The sequence below is a fragment of the Aquila chrysaetos genome, chromosome 17, assembly GCF_900496995.4.
Source record: "Aquila chrysaetos chrysaetos chromosome 17, bAquChr1.4, whole genome shotgun sequence".
Taxonomy (NCBI): domain Eukaryota; kingdom Metazoa; phylum Chordata; class Aves; order Accipitriformes; family Accipitridae; genus Aquila; species Aquila chrysaetos.
In genome coordinates, this window is record NC_044020.1 from 4,158,920 (window position 1) to 4,171,323 (window position 12,404).

The 12,404-nt window shown below is 38.5% G+C and overlaps 1 protein-coding gene across 4 annotated transcripts in view; it reads left to right on the forward strand.

Annotated features, from left to right (window-relative positions):
• The window catches only part of LARGE1 (LARGE xylosyl- and glucuronyltransferase 1), a 300,218-nt gene that overhangs the window by 81,775 nt on the left and 206,039 nt on the right, over positions 1 to 12,404 (forward strand). For all 4 annotated transcript variants that reach the window (XR_003927115.1, XR_003927116.1, XM_030040447.2 and 1 more), the window contains one exon: positions 3,304 to 3,490. Coding sequence is in view for 2 of the 4 variants with exons in the window: in XM_030040447.2 (XP_029896307.1) it covers positions 3,385 to 3,490 (106 nt within the window). In the remaining 2 variants the exon portion in view is untranslated. The remainder of the gene's footprint in view (positions 1 to 3,303; positions 3,491 to 12,404) is intronic.

The following is a 12,404-nucleotide window of genomic DNA, read 5'->3' on the forward strand; positions in this document are numbered from 1 at the left end:
GTGCTGCTAGACCCTGTGCTTAAGTTGGCCAGTTCCTTCCTCATCTCTTTGTTTGTTTGTTTGTTTGTTTGTTTTCTTCCAACATATTCCATGCTGTATATTTCTGAGTACCGGTGTTTGGTTAGCACAGCTGTTAAGACTGAAAGCTACCAGGAGGAACACTGCATGGATTTGTATAAATGAAGTGAACCATCTTATAGTGTTTGTTTTTACTGAAAAGAAGAATATAGGTAGCAATGTCACTTCTGAAGTAGTTTCTTTTTTAGCCTGTACCATGAAACTGCTTTCTAAGACCTTTTAGGCAGGTGGTGGTCTGATTCAGTAGGACTATGGCTTGAGGAGCAGTGGATGCTCTAGGAGAAGTCTGAAGGGCAGTGGCCAGCTCGTGTGGCAGAAATGTGCGCAGTGCTACCCCGGTCCGCGCTCAGCTCTCGCTCCAGCCAGTGTTGTCAGTCACTTCCCTTTCATGATGGACATCAATCTGGTACCTGTTGAATTGAAAGGAAAACCAAGTCAAGGAACTGCAATATCTTCTTTCAGTTTATTTGATGATGGCAGGTTAGGTAAAATTCTTTACAAGTAAAACCAATAACGGATACGTGATTGAGTCCAAAGCTTTTCCTTTAAGCTAAGCATCTTCATTACTATTCATGGACCTTTTATACAATTGCTTGTCTAGGGTTTGCACATGATGCATTGTCTAGTTTGGAAAAAAATACTCAGCAGGTGTGGTGATTTTATACACTGAAAATAAATATTTAAGACTCAAGGGAAGCTATTCACAACTTTGGGGAGGTGGGGAGATAGTAGAAACTTCCTTTAAAATAGTTTATGGCTCTTCTCTCTTTTAAAGCACCATTAAAAGAAATTATCTCAACATTTCCTAGGGTGATCCATCACAAGCTGACTTGTCTGTCTAGGATTTTCCCAAATGTCTTCCTAGTTAGATAAAAGATGTGCATGAATGTGCAGAATGATTTGGCTGTTTCGTCTGAATGATGACAATTTGTAGAAACTGAATTTGCCACATTCCTAGCTTTCCTTTGTAGCTGAATTGGGAGTTCAATGTTGCTGCTTATACTTTCTTAATTTGTTAGGGTACTTTACATTCATGGGGCAGAAAAACTGGATTTCATTCTCTATGTCGACCTGTTCAGAAACTTAACTTGCATGGATATTTAAAAGAATATATAGGAAAAATTGAGTTATTTTTTAAATATGCAGCCCCAGGATCAATTAATCCACTACCAGCACTATAATCCCAAACTTCAGAGTCTGGGTGTCATTATCCCAAAATCTTGTATCAGTGTACTTATGACAGCATGATTTCAGAAACATGCAGTGTTGACTCTTACTTTGCTACCTGTGGGTTTTACAGGTATCACTGACAGGAGCAGTATGTATCCAGTGCATGTTGCAATACAAGATGTGGCTATTTGAGAATGAGCCTGTGTGTGACTTTATTTTTTCAAAGATTTATTTTTCCATGCACAGATTGATGTCAATGGTGCACGCCATGACATTAAAGGAAAAAAAAAAAAAAAAATTCCTGCTTAAAGTAAGTGATTCTGTGCACTTCACGATATCCACACAGATAGCAAGTGTAAAACACAGAAGCCAGGAAAATTATCTGTGTTTTTCAAGTAGGCATGTAAAGGACTCTCTTCAGAGTAGTTGTACAAGCTATGTGATGTAAGGAAAAGAAATGAAATGTAATCGTTATCCAAATACAATGAATAAAGATAAGAGTTCTCCACAATTTATCTACCAAATGTGTGTGTCTGTCTAACACAGTGACTCTAATACCACAGTTGTTAATATTAAGTCTGTCCACATATTTTGTGCAAAATCTCTGTGGTGAGGCATTGGTTGCGTTGGAAAGCTGACACAGTGGAATGCTTTTTGTGCTAGCTCTGGACAAATTATAGTCCATTTTATCAGTTCCAAGGTCAGAGTACTATCATGACTCTTAAACTGTAGTGTAGTGAAGTGGGCTCTATTGAATGTTCGAGGAACAGCTGTAAGTTTGCCTGATTACTGCAGCCAGGTATCTCCAGCAGCAGAGTTCTTTGTATGAACCCATTTCTCTTGTCTATAATTCTCATTTTTGCTGTAATTTGATTTCAGAATTGACTTGCACTGCAATATACGTGGACTTGTAGAGCTCAAGACATATTTTCAAGACACACAGTAGCCATTGTTAATATGTCAGTGTAGAAATGCTTTAATTGCTTATTTCAGCTCTAGTGCTAGTTTAAGCATAAGCCAAAGGGCGCTGTTATTAACCACCTTGTACTGCCGGAGTCTGTGTTTCTTTCCCTATCATGCTTGTGGACCGATTCTTTTTTTTAAATTAGAAAACATAAGCCCTTTCACACAAAACCTGAACTAGATTTGCATGGATTCAATACCTCCCTTTCCTTCTCCAACTTCTCTAGTCTAACACTAGCCTTTCCTCCCTTTTCAAAAAAAACCCGAATGATGTGAAACATTATTTTTATGCCCTGCATGCCTGCACCAGTGTGGGTATATTTGTTCTCCTGTGAGTAAAAATCATCAGATTATTTTGCTATTTTGGCCACTCTGAAATGCAGAACAACTATTGTAAACAAACTAAGACCAGAATTATTTTTTTTTTTCTCATAAAAACAGTGGTACTCTCCAGAATGCCCTTCTTTTCTCATAGCATACAGTCTAAAGCTCCCGATAACCCCTTTTGTGACTTAAGAAGCTTCCTTGTCCATTTTGCTCTTTCTTTTCTCTTTGATACAGCAGTTCATCAGCATTGCTTTTTGATTAGTAAAGTGGGTCATTTTAATAACATCTTTCTGCCCCCAAACTTTACTTTTCATTTTTCAGTTCACTCTCTTGAGTTCATGACCACCTGCAGCCAGCTCATTGATTCACTGGTGTGACTTTTGCTCTTTGGGAGCAGGTGAAGAAATGCGGGTGGCTTTCTCTTATCTGCCCAGGGGCACCAGCACACATTGGCATCAGAGAACCCAGCATTTCTGTAGAATAAGAGGGTGGCAAAAAAACCAAATAAAGGTGATGTCTCTTTGTAAGATTAGCTTAGTGTGTATTTAGGTGATACGATGTGTTTTATTGACTTACTGTCTTAGTCTGACTTCTAAAACTTGCTTTATTATTAAGTAGTCGTGGATAATTTTGAAATGGGTACTGCTTTGCAATTGCAGTAACCCTATTTTTAGCCTTGTTCTTTTAACTCTTTAGGAACGCTGGCATAGTCTAACTTTCTGTAGAGAGATAAGCTATTAAAATATTTTTTCCTTTCCCTTTCAGGGAGTAATATGTGGGAGGCTGTGGACTATTTGCTTCCGACATAGGAACAGCACTGGGTTGGGAATCTGCACTCCTGAGAGAATGCTGGGAATCTGCCGAGGGCGACGGAAATTCCTGGCTGCCTCTCTGACCGTCCTTTTTGTACCCGCCATTACATGGATTTATCTGTTTGCTGGGAGTTTTGAAGGTAGGAGGGGAATAATGGCTGGGGGTGAGGGGTGGGGTGTTGAATGATTTGTATCAGGGCAGATAAATGCAGATCAGCCATCATTGATTTTATTTAAATAAATCTGCTTTGCCTTGCATAGGAAATAGTTCCCAAGGTACAGATTTCAACAAAGGGCCTTCCTTACCCTGTTTCTCACTGCTGAGGAGGAGGTAATTGCTGGCCCTGGTTATTTGATTTTCCTCTCATCATTGAACTTTTAAAAAATGCAACAACCCCCCCCCCCCCCCCACCTTAGTAATTTCTTCTCTGTGTTTTCTAATTTTTAAAAGTTGATCTGTCCTGTGCCCTGTAAGATTTTACCTTTAATTAAAATTAACATCTCATTTCAGATCTGCTCTTAATATTATTTAAAAGTGTTTTAAAAGACATCCATATGTATTCTGGGCACTCTTTACACAACTCTTGTTTTTATGGACTTGTGTGTTAGACCTTATATGTATGGATGACATGGGCCACTGAGTCTGATTTTGGGACACAAAGCAGGAAGTGTATCTAGCTACAAGAACGTGGAGAGCCTACGGTACAAGCCAGGGAAACATGTGTCTGGCGTGGTTCTTTGCATAGTGGGCTCTGCTAGGTCACAGTCACTCAGCCGCAGGCTTTCTCTTGTCCTGTTGTGCAGTGTGCTGTTGTTCACTGGAACAGGGAACACACGGTGGTACCTAGTTTGCGGAATGTCGGACAGTGGTGGGACACTGCTCTGAGGTGTAAATGTAGCAGCAAATTCTGTGAAATGTTTTATGGGCTCCTGATTTAGTTATATAAATGCCTACATGGCCAAAACCTGCAAACACACGATGCGCTTTTCTTGCCTTTGTGTGAAGATTATTAGTTCTGGCCACTGCCTCTATGCTTATTGTACTAGGAGGCTGAACACGGAAAATCAATCAATACCTGTATAAAACTCTCTTTATATAAAATCAGTTTGAATCCATATCCCTCTGGGTGGCAGTGGGTTGCTATAGCTGGAGTATCTTTCTGTCCTCTTCTTTCTTCAGGAGGAGATCCTCAAGTTCATAGGTACATTGACTTGCAACTATATAACTAGCACTTTTTATACTCAGACTTGGAATAACCACTGCTTTACCTTTTAAATTGTCTATCTGATGAACTTTTCTTCTGGCCTTAAAGGAGTTCAGCCATGATACTGCTGTTAGGTGAGGTTAGAAGATGTGGGATATCCTATTTTTTTGTTACTTTGTAGCTTGCTTTGTTTTACTTTCTTCTTTTTAAATTTTTTTTTTTCCCCCTGAGATGGAATATTTTTTGTTTGGCAATAGGTGTGTTATTTTGGCAAGATTGAAAAAAGCTGTTCAGCCTTTGTAGTTACCTTAGCATGAGGAAAGGCGTTTCAGCCTTTTAAAAACTGTTCAAACTCTAGTTTACAGTCTGATAATTTTAAAAAGGCATTGTTTAAAATGTCAAGCTTCTTTCATGTAACCTTGGCTGACAAATTTGTGCTTTGTTTCAAAACAAAATTGGGTTCCAAGTTAAATTACAAGAGAGAACATGTAAAGATTTTCAGTGTGTATTGCATACATTTCTGAATTAGTTACATGCCAGGTACAAATATTTGCTTATGCAAATTTATTTGGTTACTTAAAATTCTGCCTTAATGGATAGTAACTCTATGAGCTTATTCTAGAATGAAACACTTATGGGTTTCCTGTTAAATTGGAAATATAAGGGGTGCTGGCTGCATACTTGAAAACTAATGATCTGGCAGGCAGAACATTACTGATTTTGTTTGATTTTTAAAAGCTGAGCAAATGCAGGCCTCACCTTTTTGCTTTTAGAAGAATATTATGCTGCCTCATCGTAATGACTATTTTAATTGTGTCCACAATTGATAATGGCATGCTGCTTTAAATTCCTGTGTGTGTAGAATCCTTTGTTTTTACAGAGAGCTCAATACAAATCTTGAAATTTGCTGCTACATGGTATTTGAAGTGACTTAAAGCTCTCAATGTGAATTAATCTTAAATGCAAACCAGGGAGCAAAGCCCATGACCTATTAAGAAGCCTTGAACTGGAAAAGGACTGGAAATTATATAAAGTTAGTAACTCCTTCTGTTATTTTTCTGTATCTGTTTTCTTTTTCTTTTAATGTTTGGATGGGTCGTGATTGAATCTTTGTTGGTTAAAAACTAAGGTCTGTTAAAATATTTATTTAACTGAATAATAGCTACCGTTTTCCTTAACTTGTAGGTATTGTGGGCAGAGAATTACAGCCATTTTGTTATTTTACCTGACTTCTTGTTTTGCACTCCACTATGGTTCACACAATTTGCTTATGTTTTAAGCTGTCTGTGTATACTTGAGTAAAAAATGTCCCACAATAGCATTGTGCCTTGGTTTGAAATCAGCAGGAGTGGAGAGTCCTCTCTGTCTTCTGGCACTAGTTTCTTTGGTTAATCACAGGCAGCGCTAGAAGTTTTCTTCTCAGTTCATCTGGTTTTAGATTCAAGTAAACGGTTCTTGTTATACTTTTCTCCACTAAGTTAAAGAAATTGCTGGTACCTGGTATCTTCATAGACTCACTTAATTATTCAGTGTGGAAGGGACCTCAGGAGTTCTGTGGTTAAACTCCTGCTCAAATCAGGGTGGGCTTTGGGGTCAGGCAAGATTTCTTAGGCCTTTATCCAGTCGTGTCTTGAAAACCTCCAAGGATAGAGACTACGTGGCCTCCCTGGGCAACTTGTGCCACTGCTTGACTGTCCTCAGGTGGAAGAGTTTCTCCTTATACCTAGTTTGAACCTCCCTTGCTTCAATTTATGTCTGATGTCACTCATCCCCTCACCATGTATCGCTGTGAAGAGCCTGACTCCGTCTTCTCGCAACTTGTTTGTAGGTCCTGGGGTGTTGCTGGTAAGTCCTACAGAGCCTTCTCTTCTCCAGGCTGAACAAGCCCAGGGCAAGCACTTCAGCCCCCGTACAGCTTGATAGCCCTATGCTGTACCCCATCGATGTTGTTCTTAGATTTGGGACCCCAAACTGGACACAGTGTTCCAGATGTGGTCTAATGAGTACGAAGTAAAGGAGAATGGTCACTTCCCTCAAGTCTGTTTGCTATGTTCCTGTTGATACAGCCCAGGATGCCATTGGCCTTCATCACTGTCCAGGCATGCTCCTGGCTCCTGTTTAATGTTCTGTCCACCAGGACTACAGGTCCTTCCCAGCAGGACTAGTCCACAGCCTGTGCCGGTATGAGAGGGTTAGTCCTTCCCAGGTACACGGCTTTGCTTTGTTCATTCCTCCAGCCTGTCTAGGTCCCCTTGGGTGGCACCCTCACCTGTGAGTTTATTGACTGCAACCCCCAGGCTTGGAGTCATTTGCAATCTTGATACGGGTGAATTCTGGTTTCTCTTTCGAGTCATTGATAAAATTACTGAAAAGGACTGGTCGCAGAATAGATGCTGAGGAACTCCACAGGTAACTGACTTCCAGACAGAGCATGAACGAGTAACCATCACCCTTCGAACCCAACATTCCAGCTAGTTTTTCACGCATCTAGTAGTCCACCCATATAGACTGTAAAATCCCAACTTGGATACAAGGATGCTGTCGGAGACCATATTGAAAGCTGTGCTAAATTCAAGGGAGATTGCATCTACTGGTCATCTCTTATTCACAGATCTAGTGATTTCATCAAAGAAGGCAGTCAAGTTGGTCAAGCATGATTTACCCTTGGTGAATCCATGCTAATTATTCCCCAGTCAGGCCTGGGTATGTTTCCATTTGAAGGTACTTACATATAGTAGTCAAATCGTCTCTCAGCCTTTTTTTCACTAAGCTAAAAAGGTTGAGCTAGCTGAGTTGTCACAGCAAACAATGTTATGCTCGTTTTTTTTGTATTCTTTTGCAGTTGTTTGTTTGTATGTTTCAGGGCTCTAGAATCAAATATCTCTCTTCGGTACTGGTATCTGCAGTGCTGTGTCCAAAAATTACGTGTTCTTGATGTAGTGAGGAACTACATTACTCATCCATGTGTTTATATCTAAGAACTTAAGTTATTCATTTGCCACAGCATGGCAGTGGGATCACATTTAGAAACCCTTTATAAGCTCTTTGTTAGTGAATCTGTAATATAAAATATGCCCTAATGTAGTCAATTCCCGTGTTCTGCTTTTTAAGTAGATTGCAGTTCCTTAGGACAGAATTTTGTTTCATTTGGGGTTTTGTTTCTCCTGTCAGAAAGTACATAGCAGCCTGCTACTTCACAGTTGTCACTCAGACGCTGCCAGTAAGACCCTTTCCTTGGAATATTCATTGGAGGTGGCATTACCCAAGCTGTGACAAGGCTACTAAAGCTGTGAAGGCTACTAAAAGCCTCATTAATCATGTATAAATGTCTATTAAGGTTATGAACTAGAATATTAAAGGGGATTTTGAATATTGTATAGCCTTTGAACGTACCTGGTTACTGTTGTTGTTTTTAATAATGCACAAGGACAGCATAATTTCAGTTATCAGTTACTTTGAATGAAAAAGCTAATTGTTCCAACATTCTTAAATTACATTCAAAAGGCAAGGTAATAGAGCAGGAAGGGTGGAGTGCATTTAAAACAGGGAAGAGGAAATAATCAAATAATATATGATGAATTTTCATTAGAAAGAAAATAGCAATTTCACTAACCAACAGTAGCTCCAGAAATAGCATTGTTTTCCAAGCTATATGCAGCAGTTTCCTATCCCCTTTACCATGAAGGTCATGGAAAATGGAGACTTGGAACTGTAATTTGACACATGCTCTCTCGATTACTGATTCCTCAAAAAATGTCCACTGTGACTATGTGGCCTCAGCAGATTCAGTCACCTCCGTTTTGACAGGATGAAAATACACTTGAGTTATCAGTTTCTGCGTGGTGGATCCACTTGAGGTTGAAAGCCCTAACGTGTCTGTGTAGGGCTCCTGTGTAGAACATACTTCAGAGGAAAGGAAGAGTCAGTAATGTAACCTTAAGATGAAAACTTGCGAAGTTGTGTGAGATCATGTAGGGAGTCTGTGAGAGAGCAGGGAGTTGACTCTTTTCATTCCAGTGTTGGACGACTGTCATTCTCTGTCAGTACTTTTTAGTCCAAGTAATCTGTAGAGACGTGATTGAAGCCAGAGTTGGGCAAACACCTCATAAAATACAATAAAGTGAAATGAAGGAAGGCTGCAAATATTCATCTTAGTATTTAAATGGATTCACTTTGATGCTGTTCACACTCTTTTTGTGTATGCTTTCCATAAATATTCCAGTGAATATGTTAATTGGGAAGACTGTCTACAGAAACAATGAATATCCAGTTTTAATATTCATGGGAAGCAGATTTTGAAATCATATTTGTGAATACTTGAATCAGAAAACTGATTCTGGGAGTTCAGCTTTATCCAGTTAAGTGCCAAAAGTTTATCACATGATCTATGTGCGTGATGAAAACTGCCTGAATTTTTAATGCTTGCAGAAAGTTGCTCATAGGAAGAGGCAAACCAATAATTAATTGCTAAAATGTCTATCAGACACTTGCAAGTGATGAACAAACATCAGCAATAATCCCTTCACAGACAATGTAATCAGGAAGGGGCAAAATCTAAAATTGCTTTTTTCATTACGATTCGCTCGGTTTGCCTGAATTTTATCTGCTGTGTGTCTCCACAAGATCAAACAAGAAAACTTGGTTCAGTGTCCATTTAAAGTAGAAGTTTCCATTCTGGAGCAAATGGTGGTGGTTTACTCCTCTCTTGGTTTTTTTTAGGAGATATGCTGAGAATTGTCACTTAAGCACCTCTATCTCAGCTGCAGTCAAGATACCTTCTTAAGTATGTTTGCAGTTTTTACTTGAGTATCCTACACGAATAAAATCAGTCACGATAGTGAAGACCTCAGGCTTATGCCAAGTTTTGTTGCTTTATCCTGGAAAACTTGTCTTTCTATGAAACCCTTGTGATGTGGATATACGGAGTACTGACAAAATTTGGTTGAAGTATGCTGTTGACCAGAAGGTCCCTGCTGTGAAAGCTGAATCTGGTTCTCTGCTCATCATCTTTAGCTTGCAACTCAGTAGCCCCACAATTAGATTTTGTTTTACAGACATGAGAACCATTATCTGTCCATCACCTAAGAAAATAAAATTAACAACTGAGTATGAACAAGAGTTTTACTCCCCATTATGTAAAGAAAGAGTCTGCTTGTGAGCAGTGACTGGAAATTTGAAGTAGTTTCTGTGGCAAAACAAGAATGGCCTTAGACAAAGAATGTGAGCCAAAATACAACATGGTCACGAGAAGCTTTTGGAGGTCAAACCGTGGAGTTAGCGAGGACCTCTTTTCTTCTCAACCACTCTTTCAATTAAACTAAATACCTACGATCCTGCAATACAATTTTGTCCTTAACTAATAAGGTCCACTGAATAGCTCAACACCTAAATGCTGGTGTCAGTGCTGTTTCTTCCTTAGCTTCCCAGGAGTTCACATCCTTAAACCAATACATTATCATCTCAGAAAATGCCATGAGTCTTGCAGCAGCCACTTCTTTTGTCAGTGTGTTGTGCCAAATGAAACAAGTCCACATTGCTCTTTTCAGTTCTAGTACAGGACACACACGTTCTCTTTTGACACTCATTTTTTTAAGTACATGCTTATTCTTTCATAAAAGTAAGCTGTAGGTTTACCTTCATTCCTCTCTATACATCTCTTGATTGAATGGAATGGGGTTTTGTTTCTAAATACATGTCTACCAGTTTTGTCTTGGCTTTCTTTTTCCAGTCAGCTCTTGGTTTGTAATTTCTGGCAGAAACATAAAGGTCAGAACGAAAAGGAATTCTTTGAGCAGGAATAAGTTGCCAGCTTCTTTGGAACAGCAGCTTACTCTGAATATAATCTGTAGGATTTCTCAAGGTTTTTGTTTCATCTTCGTCTTCCTCATTCTTTGAGCAAACTTTTGGGAAAAATCAGTCTATAAAAGTTGCATTACGCAAAGGTGAATAAATTCCTTTCAAGAAGAAGGGACTTATGGATGCCTCCTCTTTCTCTGTTTCAAAGCTAAGTACTTACTAACTTCATAGTCAAAATATGTTTTTCTGCAGAAAAACAGACAGAAAAGCAAGATGAGATTAAATGTCTTGTTTTTTTAAAAAAGCCAGCCCATAAGAAGGAGTGCTTGGCTTTTCGAAACAAAATGTGCAGTTCATAAGTACGCCAGACCCTCTTTGAGTGCTGGAACTAATGTAGCCTGACTTGCTGTGATTGATGTCATGCATCTCATTGATGTCAAAGTTGCTTTTCCTACAATTAGGGCATTTATAAAATCTAGCTCCCATGTGGGTCCCCTGGTATCTAAATAAATCTTGAGCTTGTGCTGCAGTGTGTTTCTCAATGGTAAAACATATAGCATCCCTCATCTCTCTCTGTGTGTTCCTGACAATTGTAGAAGCTTCGTTACCTCTGACTTCTTTCCCTCTAATAAAGTAATTTGAAATTAACCAATGAGCTTTGGGGGCAAACAGGCAAGCAGGTCAACAAACGTATACTTACAGGATGAAAAAAATACCTGAAATGTAAATGTTTTAAAAGATTGAAATGAAAATTTAGTATTTTGATTCTGGTGAATGTTTCAGTTAACTTAGAACAATTAACTTACAATATTTGATTTTTGTGGAGTTTTTGTGTTTAAAATTTGTGGGTTTTTTTTTCAGATCAGGAAAAAGTTTGAAATCAGAATCTTTCTTGTTAGACAGCAAATTGTATCTGTAGTGTCTTCCAGTACTTTTGAAACTTGTATTTTGAGTATTTATTTAAATGTGTATAATACCAGAAGGAGAATGAGTCAAGTTAAAAATAAATTTGAAGAAGTGCTTCACACATCAGGTATGGTCATTCTTATGTTCTGCAGATAATGCTCTGGCATGGTTTAGGAAAAGCAACTGAGTGTGAAGCTTAATATCCTGATATTGGATGGACGTGTTTTAGGTATGCTTAGCTTAAGAACACCAGTATCTTCAACACATGTTTTTATTCCCTCTTTACCTTTTTCAAACATTTTTCAGTCATGACAACCATTGAATTTTCAGTTGAGTAATTTCCCTCTCGTGAAGTTTTACCTCTCTTGTGTTGCTTTGCCTTCTGCAATTCTTGTTTTGAGACTTGAATCTAAGAGGGTTTTTTGAATGTATCCAGATATCCCTGGAGAATTGAGTGAAATGCACAGCTAACTTCAAAAACATGGGCTGAGATCAATCATCGTGGTTTTACTCAACTTTGTAGATACCAATAATAGGAGGAAAAGTTGATGACCTGGAGAATGATATGTTTTTTAGCCTGAGATTCTCTTCCAGCTTAACAATGTTCAAGCCATTTGAGCTATTCTGCTGTAATCATTTTTTTAGCCTGTAGCATGACAGTCCTCCATAGTTCTGTAAAACATGAGTCAAAGTCCAGGATGTTACCATCAAGGTTTTAAACCTCCTTTTTTTTTTTTTCTTTATAATTCTGTTTAGCTTTTAAATTGCTAAATGTCAGCGTTTGCAGAGATCAGTAATTAGGGGGGAGAACTGAAAGTAGTGAAGTTAAAATTACAAAAAAATGTTGGATTCATCACATTTCCTAAGTTAAATTCATAATCCATAACTGTTTAGTACATTTACTTTAAAAAAAAATAAAATCAAAGATAACAACTTATGGGCCTAGTTAAAAGATTTTACTGTCTAAATAAAGTGTTTCATAATGAGATACTTTTCCAGTGAGGTTGAAATAACAGGTCTATACCTACTCTAAAGAAGAGATGCATGATCTGCTCTCTGCATACAGATTCCTGAACTTCGGTAGGTGCCCAGTGAAATCACCATCACCAACGTATACTTTCAGACACCTGGACTAGTTTACAAGATT